At 46.9% G+C, this 21,246-nt stretch overlaps 1 protein-coding gene across 1 annotated transcript in view; it reads right to left on the bottom strand.

The window, feature by feature from the left end:
* The window catches only part of LOC146811810 (uncharacterized), a 343,512-nt gene extending 322,556 nt beyond the window's left edge, over nt 1-20,956 (bottom strand). The window contains exons 1-2 of the mRNA XM_085614539.1: nt 20,894-20,956; nt 17,875-18,063 (exon numbers count right to left, since the gene is read on the bottom strand). Coding sequence (XP_085470665.1) covers nt 17,875-18,045 — 171 coding nt within the window. The 5' untranslated portion in view covers nt 18,046-18,063; nt 20,894-20,956. The remainder of the gene's footprint in view (nt 1-17,874; nt 18,064-20,893) is intronic.
* Nucleotides 20,957-21,246: the final 290 nt, after the last annotated feature.

The raw sequence follows: 21,246 nt of genomic DNA, 5'->3' as shown, positions 1-21,246 counted from the left end.
GCTGATGGGGCTAGTAACAATTGAAAATTAGATGGCAGCCATCTTGGTTGATGCAAGTGAATACTGTGAAAAGTACCTGAACAGAAGTGTGTGGCTTCTCAAGTATATTGACGTGATAAGGAAGCGGAAATACCTTTGCGTGGAGGGCAAAGATACGCTACGACTGTGAATTCTCGGTTCAGCCGGCTGGGTATGCAATGGGGAAGTGGATATTGACCTTTATTTGGAATGATGCTGCCCACAAGACCAGTACCTACAACCTACACAGTATCAGTTTACAAGTTTTGGATTGCTCTTTTCAAGAGTGGCCCGCCAACATCAGCGTGGGCAGAACAGCTTAAGGCTAGAGATCACAGGCCAGGCATGTTGGACATTTAACAAAGGTTTCTGCAGCAGGGAGTCCTGCAAGTTTAGACATGAGTGCTCAAAGCTTAGTGTCAATCACCCCGTCGTGAACTACTTTATCAAGGTGAGGGTGCAGGGAGTGCAAGAGAGTCATTGGCAGCAGCAGTTACTTGGAGGGAAGGGGTTATAAGACCACCTGGGAAAAGGCTCAGATGTCAGTTAAGATGGAGTTTTGCATTATTGGTTATGGTTTTATCTTCTACACAATGGCGCAGATTTGCTGTTGAAAGAATTTAGTGAGGGCTTCCGATTAGGGTATCAGGGCCCTAGGATTAGTAGGTGGACATAGATATTGCATTCAGTTAAAGAACATCCTGAAGTGGTTAAGGCATAGCTGATGAAAGAAGTTGGCGAAGGGAGAATGTAAGGCCCATTTGCTGATCGGCTGTTGATTTGATTTGATAGCGTTTATATACACAACAATTGCCCACAGGCGTCAAGCGCGGTAGTCACAGCAATCGACTACAGCCTAGCGGCCAATTAAAAAGTTACCGTACTAACGGGTCTGCCTATATAGTGTACAGCCAGGTCTAATAGTCCCTATCTGAAGGGCAAGTTCCCTTCAGTCGAAGTCAAAGACTGGTAAAGCGAGCTCCAGAGTCTGGCTACAGTGACTGAGAAAGGCCTGCCACCCCATCTCTTCTTCCAGACTCTAGGCAAGGTAACCAGATTCCAATGGACTGATCTGAGAATTCTGCCTGGAATGTACCATTAGAACATCTCCCTAATCCCAGGTGGACTAGCTTGATGGAGAGCCTTATGTACAATAAAAAATGGCCTGAAATACACTTTATGATTGGGAGCTCACGCAGCCCTGCAAAAGCTGACTGGCATCTGGGAATGTCAAGAATCGCCCTAGCAAGAGCGTTCTACGCTACATGTAATTTTTCCTGGGTACGGATATCAGAATCCAGATAAAGAGCATTACAGTAATCAATTCTAGACATAACCAGCGCCAGAGCGACCTGCTTCCGTGCACAGAAGGAAATAAACGGGAACATTTTCTTCAACCTTCTTATGAGTCAGAATCAAGTTGCAACTGCACGATTTGCCTACCCATTGAGAGAGAGTTCGCTATCAAGGATCACCGCAAGGTTTTTTGGCGTTTTGCGCAGGAGCGGACAGGGTGCCTAAAGTGTCCGGCCAGCAGTTGTAATTCTAAATCAAGGCTTACGTCACGAAAGCAACACCTCGGTTTTTTCCCCATTAAGTTTCAGGAAATTCCTTTCCATCCATCCTGCTACCGTAGACTTACAATGTGAAAAATTAGTTGACGTAGCTACCAAGTTGTTGGGTATCAACACAATAATCTGTCGCGGGTTACTGTCACCAAGAGTGGTAGTGTCCAAAAAGGAAAATAAGTAAGTTCCGTTTGATACAAAACCTGTCATGGCCAGAGGGCAATGTGTGAACGATTTTATAGCAGACGAGCTCAACCGACTATGCCTTAGTTGATGACATAGTGGCACTAGTTACGCGGCTTTTAGGGCTGTCACATAAAATCAGCCTTCCATTAGTTTCCAGTGTAACCAGATGACTACGAGCTGTTGGGGATACTGTTGCAGCGCCAAATTTATGTAGATGTGTCCAAAAAGGAGGAACAAGAGCTCTGTTTTCTACAAAACCTGACACGGCTGGAAGGGCACTCTATGAATGATTTTATAGCAGATGAGCTCCACTCAGTAAGCAATGCATTAGTCCATAATCCACAACACTGAATACAGGAACACTGCACCAGGCCTTCATGCTTAAGTGTGAATCAGCCTTCCATTTGTTTCCAGTTGGACCAGATGACTACAATCTGTTGGGGATACAGTTTCACGGCCAGATTTAAGTAGATGTGTCGAGGGATTTTGCTTCATGTTCTTTGTTTGGAAAGTTCAGCAAATATTTGCTTTGGCTTTTTTCTGTTACAATAGGTTGGAATACTGTGACACATAACTTAGATGCAGTGATTAATTTGCAATAAAAGATGAGTGCCGGGGTCCTCATCAGGAATCCACTGCAGCTTGCTCCACCCATTGACCCGGGCAGTGCTGTCAGTGACAGTACAAACACACCTAGTAACCATCAACCTACTACAAGTGTGACAATTCAGACTAGCCCAGGCCCCCAAAGCTATAAGAATGGCTAGGTTGGCAGGTATTAGTCATTTTTGAAGTATATTGAATTAATAAGCAACTGTTGTTGTGCACATCTCTAAATAAAACAAACAGCGCCACCATGTGGCAGACATAAGAGCCAGTGCCTGCAATTAAGTTCCAGTGCCAAGCACCGGAAACCACAGGCTCAAATTAAGCACTGTTTCGATTAATTATTCTTTGTTCGAATACAGGAGCAGATTAGTTGTCATACAGATATAGACATGTTTCCATGGTTGGTGGGAGAATTGAGAGTGCCATCGGCGCCTGCGAAGATAGTTAGTTGATTGACATCTCTGACATTTTGGGAATTGAGTTGGATTCAGTAACAATGGAGGCAGGTTTACCTTTTGACAAAAAGTTGTGAATATGGGGCTGCTGGAGGATATGCTGGCTAGGAAAAAGCTGGAGTCAAGGACCTTTTGAGTGTTGTTGGGACACATTCATTTTACGTGCCATGTTGTCAAACAAATGCAAAAAGAACAATTGATGAACAGAATGCAGAACAATGTCATACATTCACGCCAGTACAGAGATTTGGGCCTAAATCCATAGTGTTTTTTGCTCACCGTGCCATTCCAGGTTGGACCCAGCCATATGCAAATCAGTCTTGACCCTGCGCCCAATGGGAACAGTCCAGCCCGAACTGCCAGTCCAGGTCCTCCCTGGACTGGAAACAAGGATCCTAGGACCGGTTTCGGGCTTTCAGCCCTCATCAGCCAGGATAGCTTGACTCCACTGGCATGGAGAGCACGGGACCCACGTCTGGGCATATCCATCCCACTCGGGGTGACAAATGCAAAAAGAACAATTGATGGACAGAATGCAGAACAATGTCATGCATTCACCCCAGTAGAGAGATCTGGGCCTAAATCCATCGCTTTTTTGCTAACCATGCCATTCCAGTTTGGACCCAGCCATATGCAAATCAGTCTTGACCCTGCGCCCAATAGGAACAGTCCAGCCCGAACTGCCAGGCCAGGTCCTCCCTGGACTGGAAACAAGCATCCTAGGACTGGTTTCGGGCTTTTGGCCCTCATCAGCCAGGATAGCTTGACTCCACTGTTGTCAAACAAGGCAGAAACTTTTGTTGGCTATTGAGATTGGCATTGGTATGGAATTTCTTTTGCATCGATGGGTGGGGCTGTTGGCTTGGGTCATGGCTAACCTGTAATTGTGGATAATGTTACTGAAACATATGGAGTGACCTTTCAGGATATAGGTGATGAAGCTGAATGGAACATCAATATTTTCTCTGACGAAGCAGTAGATGGTAGTTTTGATTTATTTTGGCAGAGGAGGTAGTGGGTGGAGAAGTGGCCAGAGTTTTGGGAGCAGAAAGAATGGAACATTGACTTCCCAGAATTCTTTCCTTTGCTGATGGCATTGGAGCTATGGAACAGGCATTTTACGAACAAGGATAACTTTTTTTTTAATTCTTTTTTATTGGCATTTCGTGTAAAAGACAAACAATAAACATAATATTGCAGTTACATTATTTGGCTTTTATGACAACCTGCAACCTAGGGAGACCAAACATTCACAGTATGACATTTGAGTTATCCACATTTCAGGAGATAGAATACAGTCCCGTGGTGCGCACCCCACCAATTGGACACACAGGTCACATCATCATCGCATTTCCGCCCCATCAGTCCAACATGCCTCTACCCTGTGCGGACAGGTGGCCTGTCTCCAGTGCAGGCAGGGTCAGGGGTCATCCGCAGCGGCAGAACCCAACTAACTTGTAAATGGAGCACAGATGTCTTTGGGACGGGATTGTGTCGGCAGTAATTCCCAATAGCAGGTCAGTTGGTCTCTACATTATGTGACGTCTTTTATCCACTCTCTTGTACTCGGGGGGGAAGTGGCACCCCAGTGCAGGGCCACCTGTCTCTTTACCAGCAGCAGTAGCATTGCTGTGAGCCGCCTCGACGCTGGTGGACCGTCTTGGACAACCCCGAGCAGCGCCACCTGTGGTGTGCTAGGCGAATATATGTTGATACACCGCAATGCAAAACAATGCATACTTTTACAACAAAGTTATTCGTTTGCAATTACCATTATAACACAATTTTTTTTTCTACGCATATCATTAGATAGCAAGTTCCTGGAAATGCTTTTAAAATGTCACCACACCACTACCCCTTCCCCCAGACCTGTCCCTACAAGCAAACACTACACTGCACGAACCCCCTGACACTACCATAAACCCTAAATCACTACCCTACACTACTCAAATACCACAACACTACCGTAAACCCTAAAACACTACCCCCTGCATGACCTTCCCCCAGTCCTGTCCCTACACTCTAACACTCCCTGCACGACCCACCTGACCCTACCCTGAACTTTAAAACACTACCCTACACTACACCAACACCACAACACTACCATAAACCCTAAAACACTAGCCCCTGCACAACCCTCCCCCTTCCCTCAGTCCGCTCCCTACACTCAAACACTACCCTGCACAACACCCCTGACACTACCCTAAACCCTAAAACACTACCCTACCCTACACTACACAAACACTACAACACTACTCTAATCCCTAAAACACTACCCCCTGCACAACCCTCCCCAAAACCCCCACTCCTGTCCCTACATACAAACACTACCCTGCACGACACCCCCGACACTACCCTAAACCCTAAAACACTACACAAACACCACAACACTACCCTTAATCCTAAAAGACTACCCCTGCACAAAAAACCACCCCCTACCCTAAACCCTTCAAAACTACACAGCCCCTCTTACTTCTCTCTACTTGTGGTTCCTCAATTCTCCTTCCAGCATCGTCAGAGAGGCGGTGCTCGGTGCATGTCATTGTGAGGAAACGGAAGAGCCTCAGTTTCCTCACAACGATGTGGATCGCATTACAAAGCTTGCGTTGTAACAGCGCATGCGATGTAATAACATGCGTAGTAAAGGCTACGCGTTGTTACAGCGCATGCGTTGTTATGCTTGTGTTGTAATGGTATGCGGAGTAAAAGTCACGTACTAATGGCTGTTTACCGTACTAGGCAGCTCCTGCCCGGTTATATTCTTAATATGATGCAGTGTTTTTAACCGAAAGTTGGCTATTTGCCTGCATTGCCCAGCTAGGTGGATGAAAGTTGCTAGATGGGCCCCGCAGCACCAGCAGTTATCGTCTGGCCGTAGCCCCATACGATGTAGCTGTGTCGGAGTGCTGTAAAGGTAATGTATATATTTGAAGTGGATGAGCCTTAGGCGATAGTTGGGATATAATTGTTCCAACTGTCTACAACAGAAGTCCCACTGCTCATCTGTTATGACCTCCCCTATGTCCTCCTCCCATGCTCTGCGCAATGTTGGAACGACTATGGGGAAGTCTCTCTGTGTGATAGTGTAAATGCGAGACACTAATTTTCGGCCCAATTCCACCGTTATTATGTTTTCTAGCGCCGGCAGCGATGGAGGTGGATTTGGAAATGTGCTGAATCTGCCCCGGCACGATGCCCGTAATTTGTAGTATAATAGCGTGTCCAGCGCTGATCAGGGTGCAGAGCCGCACATTTGTTGTAGCATTAAGAAATTATCCCCGGGGTATAAGTCCTTGCCGGTGTGAATGTTTTGTGAGTGCACGCTTGCCTGCGCCTTACCATCCATAAGCGGTGGGAACAGTGGGTTATTCGCCAGCGGCATTGAAGGAGCATATAAATTGTCAGTGTTCGCCCTTTTGCAAAGTACGCCCCAGGCCCAACTTAATGTTTTAGTGGTGTCGATGTCATGGCATGGGCGTTTATATTTTTGATATAGTGCTGTGCGTATGGGAAGTGGTGCGACCCTGTCTATCTCGACTGCCACATGTGGCTGAAATGATATGGGGTGCAACCAAAAGTGTAAAAATTGTGCCTGAGCGCTGTACGCATTGAGTGCAAAATCTGGAGCTCCCAGCCCTCCCTGTGCCAGCTGCAGAGTTAGTATCTCCCAGGATACCTAGGCTGTCCCCCAGCCCACACCAGCTCAATCATGAGTGACCTGATACGTTTGTTAAATTGTACTGTGATGGGTACGGGAATGTTGACAAATAGATACAGTAGTTTTGGCAGGATGATCATTTTTGCTATGGCAATGCGGCCCTCCAGGGAAAGGGGCAATGGCAATGCCTTCCATCTCTTTACACGATCTTCTATCCAATCCACAGCCCTGCCATAATTGGCCATCCAGATTTCCTGTAAGTTGCTACTGATCCAGACGCCCAAGTACTGCGTTGGGCCATCCGCCCATGCTATCGGGTATTCCGTGTCAAAAGCATGAGTTCCTGATGTCAGCGGGATAATGATGGATTTACTCCAATTGACCACCACCCCCGATATGCCCTCATAGCGCACCAGCTCTCTTGTCATCGGTGCAAAATTCTCCCTTGGGTTAGACATGTATAGAGTAATATCATCTCGGTACTTTGACAAAGTTAGCCCTCTCGTTGAGTAACCAATTCCCCGATTTGCATGGCGTTGCCTCATCCTGGCTGCCAGAGGCTCCGTCGCTATCGCAAATAATAAAGGTGACAGAGGACATCCTTGCCGGGTTCCCCTGGTAATGGTTATGGGCTCCGAGATCAATCCATTTACCTTAAGTCTAGCCATGGGCAGGGCGTATAGGTGCCTTATCTGCTGAATGAAAAAAGGACGGAATCCCAGCCTGTGGAGAAGAGAAAACAAGAATCCCCACTCTTTACCAAGCAGCCATTTTGCAGCTAGGCTCGCCACGCCCCCAACAAGAATGACTTTAATGTGGATAATCAGTGGCGTAACACAGGCCCCCTCAGCACAATACTCTGGCTGTAGAGCTCCTGATTGAGTCCGGAGGGGGGCCAACCATATACCCTGCAGGGGGGCTCCCTCAAGCTTCGTTAAGCCAGTGTGGATAATATGCCAATGGCAGGCATTGTAAACGGCATTAGGTTAAGGCCTTGAGGGCTCTGATACTGTTATACTTTTAAGGTCTCCCCTAACAAAGCGCATGTTCTGCCGCTTGCAAGACATTTTGTTAGCTTAATAGGAGCTTGGAGCCTAGCCATTGCTTACAATTCGTTGGCTTCATTGCCATCTTTATTTACTGGCTCCTATTAAGTCAGTGTGTGCTAACTTCACTTCTGTTCGTGTGTTTATCTTTTCCCTAGAGTATGGACCAAATAATGCTTCCTTTCTTTTGGGAGTGTCGCTTGCTCTATCTGTCCCAGCATATATTTTCTTCTATTTGCAAAAGTTCCGAAGAGTGTATACATTTTTCAATTGCTTTCACCCGCTCCTTTCCTGTGCTCGCTATTAAGTACTCACTTGTTTTGTTTGTAACAAAGTGCTTTTGTGGTTATTGTTTCCTTATTTATAGGGTGTCTTGGACTTGAATAACATGTTTAGGCAAAAAAAAGGTGTGTTTTAAATTGGTTTATGTTTGCATGAATACGGGTTGGACAGAACATTGTAACGCGAAATTAACATATTGTTAAAACGATTTTGTTGCTTGTTTTGCTGCTATTGTGCTTCCTCCGGTAACTTGATGTGTAAATTGTAAAAAAAAAATGCTGCTTTATTGCTTCTCCAGAATTTGAAATCTGTACATTTTTGCAGCATGTGGCTTTTTTCTGGACGAGATATGTACAGCAGCATAATAACAAGATTTTTTTACAATGTGTTTATAGATTGTCTATTACAGGTTTTGCTCCATGCTGTTACTTTCACCGCTCGTTTCTCATGTTCGTGTTTGTTACCTTTTACTTTTCATCCTCTCCCCTTCTACCCTTTGGTGCAGCATAACAACAGAATTGTGATACACCTCCTGCTGAAGGTTTGTTGCGTTCCTTCAAGGCAGTATATTTTATTGCCTTTGTCAGGATGCCAAATTTAAATCAGCATGAGAACATGATTGTTAAAATACTATGTAAGTCTTTAAAAAAAAGGTCTTGCTAAATGTGTGACACAGACTGCTAGTTTTGCTTTTACAACAATTTTAAAATACATTAATGGCTTTACGCTATCACTGTTATGTATTCACCCATTGAGTTTAAAATAACATTATTACAGTACCATATCAGACCCTACCATAGAATGGCAGGCCATACCACACTATACAAGAACACGCCACACCATACTTTGCCATACTAAACAAAGACAGGCCACATACTATACTATACCTAACAACAATAAGCCATAACATACTGTACTATACAATGACAGGCCGTATCATACCATACTATACAATGACAAGCCATACCATATCATATTTAACAATGATAGGCCATATCATACCATACTAAACTATACAATTGACAGGCCATACCATGCTATACAATGACAGCCATATCATACCATGCTATACAATGACATACTATAAAATGTCAGACCATATCATATCATACCATACCATATTATCTACAATGACAGACCATACCATACTATACAATGAAAGGCCATATCATATCATACCAAACAATAGAATGACACCCCATACCATACCATACAATGAAAGACTAAACAATAATATACAATTCCCAGCTATTGAGCATCGGATCTCACATCATTCTGTGCATCGCCACATGCTAATTTATTGAATATACTATCACGTATTGCTGAAAAACGCCCAAATATCTTCACCACCTTATCCACAGAACCATCATTACTGCGGCTCCGGCCCCTCCTGAGTCCGCGTACGGCTATCCTTTTCCCGCAAGCACTATCCAGGCTATTTTCATTGATTCAGGCTTGCACCTTAACTGTCCTGATGATGATCCTATTATTGTTTTTAAAGGATCAAAATGTCGTCGACTAATGTAAACAGTTTGCATGTTAATCGCACATGATAAAGAAAAGTGCAGTTACTGTTTCTCTAAGCTTGTTAGAAATTGTGCTCAATATTCCACAAGCTACCCCGTCTTGCCAGATATGTTTTTGTTCTAAATGTATTTGTCATGTGTTCATGTAGGATGCGGGATTGTGTCCCACGTAATTGCTACCTTTGTATTTTGGTTCTTTGACATTTTTGATTTATTAAATTGATATCCGGCTGGACACTCGCATTATAGTACTGATTCAAGTCTATACGTATCCTATTTACTCAACTGTTGCGTTTAAGGACCACTGTTCTAATACTAAACTGTTACCCAAGGTCCTTATCTACCTTCTGGGTTCCCTTGTTTTTGTAAAAGTATACCATACCATAGCATACTATACAATGACAGCCCTTATCATACAATATCATGCCATACCATACTATACAATGACAGGCCATACCATCTCATACCATACAAGGATAGGCGATACCATACTATACAATGACAGACTACACTGTTCCATAGAATACAATGACAGGCCATAGCATACAATGGCATACCATACTATATTAAACAATAACAGGTCATACCATACTATACACTGCTTTACAAAGTGGCTAAAAAAACATTGACAAAACCAATAGCTCACACATTGACATTATCTATTGGTTTTGCCAATGCCTGGTTCTTGTAGAATGCCTCCAGTACAATATTGTGTTCAAAGTGAGTCATGTACCAGGATTTAAAAATCGAATTGCAGATGAACTGTCTCGTTCACAGTGGAGGAGGTCCCAAGTTTGGACTCGAGGGCAGATATCTGCCTGAGAAAGAAGCGCAGGCTGGGAAGGCAAAGCTGAATCCTGGATGGCACTGAAGCTAACGCAACCCAAGGGCTGCTGAGTTCCAATAGAAGGTAGCCAAAAGGCCAGTAAAAATTCATGAACAAAATTGGACAGCATGATTTGAAGCACCCCATAGCAAGTGAGGGAGCGTGACCACAACATGGCCAAAAGGAGGAAGCAGCATGAAGCAGCCAACGTTGCTGCAATTGTTGTTGCAGCTTAGTTTTGCGTTCCTGTGGTATCCCAAATGGCTGGGAGGCCATTTTACTGAAGCCAAAGCATCAAGGATTTTTCACCCTAAGGAGGAAGTATCCACAGTAAAGAAGCACTGGGCAGGGGGAGCACACGTCACCGTCAGAGGAGCATCGTAGACAGGAACCCGGCAGTACCGCGCTGTGAACGATGGTGGCCAACAACAGCACCGGCGAGCATTTGGTCAGTCTAGATCTAGTTGACCATGGCAAGAAAGACGAGAATAGGAGGGAGAAGGGCAAACACAGATTCCAGCTGTCCATAGACAATTGGCTAAATGCATTAACAGCACTAGTCTGCCTTTTTTAGCGAAGTTCCACCAAAGAGCGGCTTTATGAGCAAAAGATTCACGACATGCTGAGCAAGTATCAGGGCAATGCTTGGTTAAAATACGATGAAGGCTTAAAAGAGAAGATGCAGAAATTACCCATTATAAGTTTGGATCATCAAGATGTTACTGGCTTCACCCATGACATAGTTGCAGCGAGTGAGGGGGCAAGAATACCTGAACCTGCATTTCGGGACTATGGGAATAGAAGGAAGCATGAGTAATACCACCAGGGTAGTAAAAACAAACCTTACTCGGGAGGGAGGCTGCAAAGAACGAAGCAACAGCCTGCTGAAATTATGAAAAAGGTGAATGCAAAGGGGTCAAGCATGCAAATTCAGACACGGCTCCGGTAACTGTGGGGGCTCACACCCGGCCAGCGAGTGCAAAAAAGGCTAGGCAATGGGCCAGAAAAAAGACACCCCCAAGAAATATTAACTGGGGGGTGTAGCCTGGGTATGGGATAAATATTACAGCAATGCAAAGAGCCCCACTACTGTGTGTGTTAGGCAACTCAGACAGCTGCTCAACAAATATCATAAAAAAGATGACGAAAAGTTCCTAGCAGAAGGTTAAGAAGAAGGTTTTCCCATACCCTACGATCACCCCCAGGGAGAACGCTTCAGCAAGGATCTCAAGTCAGTATTCGAGAATATCTAGGTCGCAAGGCATAAGGTGGCTAAGGAACTTCAGCTGGGCCGCGTGGCCAGCCCTTTTCAGTACCAGCCATTGTAGAACTTTGTGGCTACCCACTAGAGGTGGACCCCAAGAAGGAGGCTGGGAAGTTTAGGTTTATCTACTCAGTGGCGGCCGGCATTATTCGCAGGTGGCAGGTGGATGCGGGCGCGTTGGTGTGTGGGAGGGGGTGTGGGGGGGAATGGTAAAAAAAAAGCAACACTTGCCTTGCCATGCCGGTCCCGCGCCTCTGCTCCTGCTGTCCTCGTCAGACCGAGGCACACGAAGCATAGAAAAGGCTCCCCTGACCAATCACAATGCTGCAATGCAGATCTGTGATTGGTTTTGAGCGTCCTGGTTCGACGCTCAACCAGGGAATGGGGTCCTGGGCTTGTTCTCCATGCAGGCTGTAATGCAGCCTGCATGGAGAACAGGGAAAGTGCACATGACTGATTTAAGCGGTCTGAGAGGGCCGACCAAACAGTCACTGCGCGCATAAGAGTGGGCAAACCACTCCTCCCCTACCCTGATCCGAGAGCAGAGCAGCCCCACCCCCACCTGCCCGCAAAGGAAACATAGAATGATAATAACAAAGTTATTATCATTTTATATTTTCTTTACTTCACGGCTCAAAAGCAGTGGGGCGACACTCCTCCGCCATAGCTGAGGAGCCACCTGTGTCTACCACCTGTCATACCCCCAGGGAGCGTCGGTCAAGGATGGGCTAGACCAAGACCAGTGCTGAATATCATATGCCTTGCTGGATGAAGCAGTGGATATGTTAGGGGCTGAATGAGAAGGAGCTTTGATGGCCAAGTCTGATGTAGAGTCCGCCTTCTGCATAATACCTGTGCACCCTAGTAGTTTTCACTTGTTGGGATTTCAGCCGGATGACCGTATCTACTTTGATAAATACCTCTTCATGGGCAGAGCAATGCCCTGTGCAAACTTTGAGGCTTTCAGTACCTTTGTAAGGTGGGAGAGATACACCTAGCAACTAGGCGACTGAACTACCTCAATGACGTCCTCTTCATAGGGAACCCAGACTCTACACAGTGCGGTGCCCTCCTGGGCCAGTTCATTCTCTTTCCAGAGAAACTGGGCTTGCCTTTGGTACATGACAAAACAGCAGGCCCAGCAACTAAATTAACATTCTTGGCATAGAATTGGACTTTGACAAGGGAATGTGCAGATTACCAGCCACCAAGATTACTGATCTGAGACAAACGATTTAAGGGCTGTTGATCAAGAAAAAGACAATCCTAGGCAAAATCTATCAGTTACTTGGCAAGCAAAAGTTTTCAGGAAGGGTTATCCCAGCAGGAAAAACTTTTGCCAAGCACCCGGCCTGGCTGACAGAGGGCTTTACTTGGCAAAAAGCACCCTCGGGTCAGGTTGTTGTCAGGAATCCAGCAGGATCTTCAGCAATGGGTAACCTTCCTAACCAGCTTCAATTGGATGCTGGTTTGGCATGAATCTTGGGTAACAGCTGAGAAGTTATAGCTCTTCACCGATGTGGCAAGGGACGAGGACTTCGGGGCCATTTTGGGTGCGATTTGGTGTGGAGCCCGGAGGCCGATGCATGCACAAAAAGGGTCTGACACAAAAAATAACACTGTTAGAACTCTTCCACATAGTGATGGCATTCTCGCTTTGTAAGGAGAGATTCGCAAACAAACAGGTGATGCTGTGGTCAGGTAATCACGTGGTGGTGCAATTACTAAACCCAGGTGCAGAAGAGTGCCCTACGGTAATGAGCTTGTTGCAGCACCTAGTCAGCTGTCAGCTGAGCGTAAATATAGTGATTAGAGCGAGGCATGTGTCAGGCTGCCATAACTCAATTGCTGATGATCTCTCTTGTTTTCAGTGGTCAAAGTTCCCACACTTAGCACCTTGAGCAGAGCAGGAGATGACACCTTTCCAGATGGGTTTATGGGAACTAGTATACCTGACCTAGTGATCTTTGTTGACAAGGCTCTCACAGCTAAGACCGCTGCCAAGTAGTGGAAGTTAGGGGCACTCTTCCAAAAGGTGACAGGCGGAATAGACATGCAGGGGGAGAGCGAATGATGAAGTTGGAAAATCTATAATGTGGGCATTCGCTAGCAGAGAAAGCAAGTCAAGGGCCTAATCACACTTAAGCGTAGCAGCAACATTTTTGAAGCTATATGCAGGCAAGTTCTTTCTACTGCTGTGCAGCAATATGAGGAAGGGGCAGAATCCAAGTAAAATGTAAGGACCAGAGTCTGCCTATTGATTTTAGCAGGCTGAGCGTGCTTCTACAAGCACTACCCGACATCTACAGAGCAAGTGAGGAGTTGAGTCTTTTCAAAATCGACTTTTCAGTGGTGTTCTTTGGGGCCTATAGGGTCAGCGAGTTTGTTTCCCCTTCTTGGAGGGACTTGCGCCCCACACGCTTACGGCTACAGGACGTATGTATGGGAAATGGTCACTTGGTACTGAGGCTAAGACAGTCAAAAAATTATCAGGAAGGAAAGGGCAAGTTCAGGTGCCTCAGCTGCATCATGTCACCGGAGTTCTGCTCAGTCTTCTTAATACAGAACTACCTGCAGATTAGACTCCGCAGGGGACTCCTGTTATTTGTACACCAGGACGGAACCTGACTCATCAGGTTCTAGTTCATGGCAGAAATGCGGCTGGGCTTGAAGCGAGCTGCTTTCCCCCACGCAGTGTTTCGGGTCACATTCATTCTGCAAAGGGGCAGAGACAACTGCTAATGTTCATGGTCTGGTGGAGAGAAGAGATCAGAAAGCTTGACAAGTGGAAATCTCAAGCCTTCAAGGCCTACATTAGACCTGAGTTAAATCAAGTCAAGTCAAGCATTTTCTTGCTGCCGGGGATGCCAAGAGGAGGCGGACAGTCTGGCTACTGTGCTATTCTTACATCACAAGGGCCCAGCACTGAGCAGGTTCGCAGAAACACAACGAAGAGATCTGGCTGCACAATTCCACTTTTGCACGAGTGGGCAAACCGGGCATGAGGTGGGCTCAGCAGCTGCCGATGGTACACAAGGTCGTACGGGCAAAAGGGGAACCTGATGCTGTTGTAATGCACCTAGGTGGAAGTTACCTCATTTAGGGAGACAGAAGCTCTGGGGGAAATGAAGGCGGACTTGACCACACTGGTCTGTCCTGCTGGCATCCTTCGGTCTGAAGTGATATCATGTTTCAAATAGAGGGGAGCAGTAAGTCATGGGCAGTTGGAAGCTCCACAAGAAAGCTCAATATCTCAGTGAGCAAATTGTGAAAGGGCATGGGCTGGGAGTTCGTCAGGCACGGCCTCATCAATCTCAAGATTCCGGGCTACTGAGCAGACAAAGGGTTCACCTATTTGGAGTTGGGATGGACATGTTCCTCCTGAACATCATAGGAGAGCGCAAGCTTTTAAGTGTTTCTTAGGCGCAGATAACTCAGAAGAAGCGGGAGCTGACGGAGGTCATGGAACCGCTGGCAGTGTGGCAGAGACAACACCAGTAAATGTCAATGGTAACACAGTAGGATGAGTGGATGGCCGTCAGAAATAAGAACTGCTCAAACAGTGTCTTTGGGATGCCTCCCGGCAGGGACACTGGAAGGCAAACAAAGGGCCAAGAAAGGGTCAGCGCAGGGCGGACATGGCACTTGCAGCCCAGGCATGGCCGGAGGGCTGCGAATGCTTAACATTGGTAGCAAGGGAAGCCTAAAAGCCACGGCCCTAGAGCACTAGGGGGCCAAAGAGCTGATGAGCTGTCAAACAATGATTTATGGTGATGGACAAACTGATTATGATTCACGAATGATTGACTGTAGGATGATTTACGACTGCTGAGTGACTTTGATTCATAATGTGCTCATTGTCGATATTCAAGGTATTTGCATGCTTGTGGTACATATTAATGATCAATGTTTTTTGGGATGATTTGGGACCCAGCATGGTTTATAAATGTTCAATAAACTGCAGCTGTTACACACCTAAAGATGATCTATGTACTTTGTTGAGAAAGAAGGGATGGGGTGTAAAACGGCTAAACGCCCGGGAAGAGGGGCTCGACCATCTGGGGTGGCTTGAAGCACTGGCCTTAAGGCGAAGCTATACCCTGGAGGGGACTGCATCTAAGACACCCAGAGGGTGGCTGAGTTCCAAAAACTACACACGGCATTGGCTTGCATGATTTGTAGCACCCCACAGGAAGGGACAGGGTGTGGCCGCAATGCGGCCAAAAGGATGAAGCGGCAATGATCAGCCAATGTTGCCATGATCGTCATACCACCCACCTGCACCAAGCAGATCCTGGGCGTTTCAGCCACGCAGGGGTCAGTATGGGAGAAGGAGGCAGAGATAGCTCCAATCAATGACAAGGGTAATATAGTAGGACAGGTGGATGGCCGTCAGAAAAAGAACTGCTCAAACAGAGTCCTTGGGAAGCCTCACAGCAGGGACACTGGAAGGCGCACAAAGGGCCAAGAAAGTGTCAGCACAGGGAAGAAACAGCACTTGCAGCCCAGAAAACACCAGACATAGGTAGCATGGGAATCCTAGAAACCGTGGCGCTTGACACTAGGGGACTTAGAGCTAAAGTGCTGTCAAAGGAAGATGGTGATAGACAAACTGATTATTATTCGCCAACAACTAATTTATGTCTGTAGGATGATTTAAGATTGCTGTGTGACTTTGATTTATAATGTGTTCATTGTCGATGTTCAAAGTATTTGCATGCTTGTGGTACATAATAATCATTGACGTTTTGGTGATGATTTATGACCCAGCATGGTTTATAAATGGTTAATAAATTGCTGCCGTTACACACCAAAAGAAGGTCTATTGTCCCAGGGTTTGACTGGGACAAAAAAATAGGCCCGGGCAGCGTAATAAAAAGTAGCTCCCATTAGCGATCCAGATATCTAAAATGGTGGCCCACATTGACAAATCAGGCCAGTTTAAACTTATAAATACATTTTTTATGGGTATTTTGCAAGGTATGGGAGACCACATGCATTTGTGAATGTTGAAGGCAATGTGTGTGGTAATATTGTGGGAATATACAGTAAAATCCAGCCCAACTGGCAATAAAACTGGCCAGCACACTGATCTATCAGCCCAGTCCATCGGGCACTTTATGATTGCCCGGTAGGTCAGTCTGACCCAGTATGGGCCTTTGTTGACAAAGGGGGACGGGGGTGTGAAACTGATAAAAGCCCGGGTAGAGAGGCTCACCCATCTTGGGTGGGTTATGCTGCCGCAGTCAACCAACTGTAAATCAGCTAAGTTTAAGACGAGCAGCAGACCACCACAGATAATGAATGAAACAGTCACTCTAAATTCCAAACGTGTGGCCGCTGTTCCACCTGTCTTGATCGTGCCTGTCATTTTTCTTTCTGTGACAACTCTCCGGACCATTCTCCTTCTGAAATGCAGACTCTGAGCCAGACAATAAATAGGTGCTAGCAATAGCAAGCATTTGCAATGCAACAGGTCTCGTATTTACGAGAGTTTGAGAAATAGGCATTGTGTAAATTACAATAGCTTAAAGTCTCGCAAATGCGAGACCTATTGCATAGCAAAACTTTCTTTTTTAAAAGTTCCCCATGCTTTCATGTTAATGGCGACAGTGCCCTTTCTTTAGACGAGCCGCGTCTAAAGAAAGGGGCGCGACCGCCATTGAAGTGTAAGCGCGGTATGGAGTGCTTTTACAAAAAAAAAGCATTTGTTTGTCAACTTGACAAACAATTGTTTTTTTTGTAAAAGCGCCCCATACCTTGATTTCACTTTAATAGTGGCCGCTGACCTTTCTTCAGGTGCAGCTCACCTAAAAAAAGGGGTGTGGCCTCCATTAACTTGGAAGCACGACATGGAGCGCTTGTGAACAAAAATAAAAAGAAAATATAGAGAAAAAAAAACATGCGTCAGCGTTCGGCACCTCAAATAAACCAAAGGAGCGGACACTACTGTGGCGTGCCCTGCTAAAAAAAAGGTTTTTTAAAGCATTAGGAGAGAGCGTGTGAAAACCATTTAATGAAATTGTGATCTAAGACTGTAATTAAAGCCTACTGAGTAACAACAAACGTAAAAGGGACAGTCCTTATAGGAAGTTACAAGGTAGTACTAAGGAGGGACTACTAAGCCTATTGACCAATAAAAAGCCAAAGTTTACAAAGGACAATGACACAAGGCAATGGAAAATATGGGCGGAGAGTGGGCAGATCTTCAAGTCCATACCTGAATACAGCATGCCTTTCAGAACAGCACATGCGCTGCCCAGGCTCGACCTAAAAAACAATCTGAGGGGTACGACGCATGAAACTAATGTAGCCAGGTAATGGGAGGCAGGGCCCACCCACCGGCTAAACTACTGATAGCCACAACCGCGCCAGACTGACTCCATCTGATTTGGTGGAACATTTTGTTCTAAGGGTTACCAGGTCCTACTCCTACCTCAGTTGCATGACATGACAGGTGCACCATCTTGGCCGCACCCAACAGGAGGTTAACCAGGGCCCTTTCCACCTCAAGAGAGTCATCCTCCACCGTGGGCCTATTCAGGTTTCCAGTCTTTGAGGCTTCCGAGTCAGGGACCTCACCGGCGATCTTCTCTGCACTGTCCATCTAACGTCCTTTCAGATACTGTGAAAAGAGGAAAGCATTTAAACTGTTAATATTACGAAGGGCAAAAAAGAACACCTTTCCAAATCTAGCAGGAACTAAAGAAACAAATTAATGTGTAGAGTTATACAACAAGCTGGAGAGCAAAATTCAAATGACATTTTAACTTGAAGACAGAAACAAACTTAAGTTCCAGAAAATTATTTTCTCAGTTGCAACACCTTCACAATCTGTATGGAAAAATAAAATGATTAAGAAATTTAGAGCAGACGTTTGTGGTGGGTCTCATTAGGAACTATATTGGAGCTGAGGAGGCACAAGGAGTGAGTGTAGGTTTGGGAGGTGTAGGAACTGATTCTGGGCCTTGGTGAGAAGGTGTGAGTGGTGCTGGTCTATTAAGAATGAAGAAATAATGTTAGTCATAGTTAGAAACGGGGATCTTCTGTTAGCTTAGTGGAAGAGATGGTTGACTGTGAGGAGCTGGCTGCACTGCTGCACCAGGTGAAGTAGGGAATGGTTATGGCCCTGGCGAGGAGCAACTTTGAAACCTGGCAAGGGCAGGATGTAGTTCTGTGCTACGCGTGGAGCAAATAATAGTGTGGAGCTAATGAAGAACTGAGAGCTGGGCTGACTCTGGTGGATAGCCGGGGACAGGGCTGTGTCCAGGCAGGGTTATAATGAACCCGAAGATGACCTTAGAGAGCATCTGCGTAAAGGACAGGAGCAGGAAGGCACCATTTGTGGTAAGAGGCACATAGCATGCCGTCCCTGGTGAAAAGCAGAGTTGTGGCCTGTCTGGTATGAGGCTGACAGCGATGCAGAGCCCTGCTGAGGAAGGGAGTGCTCTCAGCTTACGGAAGAGATATTTTGGGTGGACAGGGAGTAGTTGTGTGCCTTGTAAGGAACAATATTGTGCTTGGCAGAGAGCAAGAATCTGTGCTGGCCTTGTGCAAGTCACAGTGGTGCTGAACCCAGTGGCGTGCAGGGAAAGTGCTAAACCTAGTGAACAGCAGAAAGAAATGCTCCCTTGCACAGGATGGTGGACAATCTAGTGAGCAGCAGGGAGCTCTGCCTAACCTGGTGCGGAGCAGTGCCAGGAGTTTGAAGAGCAGTGCTAGGCCCTGATGATGAGCATGTCTCGCCCCTGTGAGGATCAGGGAGCAAAAGGACCCGATGCTGGGCCTGAAGAGGATAAAGGGTTGGGTAGGAACTGCTGAAGAGATCTGGTCCCCCCTTGAGAAGCTGAGGAGGGAGTTTGGTCTGTTAGGAAACTAGGAGGGGAAACCAGTTCTGGGTTTGCAAAGGAGCGCTGCTGGGCCTGATGAAGAGAATCTGGTAAATAGCTCTACAGGGTCTAGCTAAAGACAAGAACCTTTGCTGGGTATGGCGGGCAGTAAGGAGTCATACGGGGACTGGTTAGCAGAAGGGTTTGACTCTAGCCCTGTCAAGAGCAGAGAGGGCTGTTTGTTTCTGGGGCCGAGCCATGTAGTCGTGCCCTAGTAAACCCAGGGATCGGTGATGGTCCACGAAAGAGACTGGTAGCAGGGGCAGACTCAGCAGTGAGCAGAGCAAGAGGATCAGGCCTGAATGACAATTTCAGATGTAGTGTGGTTGTCCCAGGCGAGGTGGAAGGAGCAGATCTAGGCCCATTCATGGCAAGCTAGTGGTGCCAGGTATGGGGTGGAGCATTATGTGGCGAACAAACAACCATCAATCAATCAATCAATCAATCAATCAGAGATTTGCAGAGCACTAATCACCCCGAGGGGTCCAGGCGCTTGTAGGAGGTGGAGCTACTCGAACAGCCAGGTGTTGAGTCGACTCCCGACGTCAGCAAAGATGTTCGGAGGTGGATGTTGAGGTCTTTCTAGGCTTTGGCTGCGAGGTGGGAGAAGAGATATGAGGAGGGCTGCCAACTCCAGAAGGACGCGGTGGTGGTGGAAGAGGGCAGCAAACAGTGGTGAGGCCAGTGCAGGCCAGTGCTAGGCACTGCTGAGAAATGTTGCTGGAAGAGTTGTAGATCAGGGACCAGTTCTAGACACGTGAGGAACAGAGAGGTGCTAGAGGGTGAGAGGTGCTAGGGCGGGTGAGAGGTGCTAGGGCGGGTGAGAGGTGCTAGAGCGGGTGAGAGGTGCTAGAGCGGGTGAGAGGTGCTAGGGCGGGTGAGAGGTGCTAGGGCGGGTGAGAGGTGCTAGAGGGTGAGAGGTGCTAGGGCGGGTGAGAGGTGCTAGGGCGGGTGAGAGGTGCTAGAGCGGGTGAGAGGTGCTAGAGCGGGTGAGAGGTGCTAGGGCGGGTGAGAGGTGCTAGGGCGGGTGAGAAGTACGGAGCAGTCCTGGGTGTCGGAAAATGCCAGGAGCGAGTCTAGGCCCGGTGAGAAGATGGCAGAGTCACTGGGCCTGGTGAGAAGCCGGAGCAAAGAAGCTTCGCTGGGCCATGATGTCGAGCAGGTAACAGCCCTGCGCGCTCTGACTGGGAGCCGGAAGCGGTGCTGGCCGTGGCTAGGCGCAGGATGGTTACTGGCCAGGCGAGAAGCAGTGCTGGATCCTGTTCGAACCTCGAACGAACAAGTTAACAACTGCTCCACGATGCTATAGGTTGCCAGGGAAACACACATCGTCCTTCAGTACATTCTACTGTCGCCGGGGGCAACCAGTGCATCTTCTGTCAGTGGTCTGTGTACTGAGCGACCTGCCTCGTAATACAACTACTGTACAAATACTGACACGAAAGTGGAGACAAGGCGCGGGTGTCAAAGTCCCCCCTATTTTGGAAAGGGAAACGTCGTGCCACCAATTCTGTCCTGTGCGTAATAGACTGCTTTATTGGGAGCAAGTTGGGCAACCCTACTTACTTTGGCTACCCCACACATGCCAGTATGAGCTACGAGGATGTGGTCCGTCGGCTGCGCTGCCGCCTCTGGTGCAGGAAACCAGGGTTCGAGCCTCGAGGTCGCGTCCACATCCTGTGATTGTGGGCAAATCACTTAATCTCCCCGTGCCTGAATGTGTAATGTATTTCTGCCATCCTCCCGCCCCTGAAGCGTGTGCTCCTCACTGATTTCTCCTCCCATCTCATTCTCTATTCCTGTACTTCCTCTAACCCCACTTGTCAATCTCTCCGTTTTGGTGCTTTCGCACGGCTTGCTCTCTCTCACACGACAACCTCCAAATTCTTACATCCCTCTTTTTCCCCAGCCTGCACCCA

Source organism: Triturus cristatus, chromosome 7, assembly GCF_964204655.1.
Source record: "Triturus cristatus chromosome 7, aTriCri1.1, whole genome shotgun sequence".
NCBI lineage: Eukaryota > Metazoa > Chordata > Amphibia > Caudata > Salamandridae > Triturus > Triturus cristatus.
Note: the sequence above shows the minus strand (reverse complement) of the source record. Positions and strands in the feature narration are given on the sequence as shown.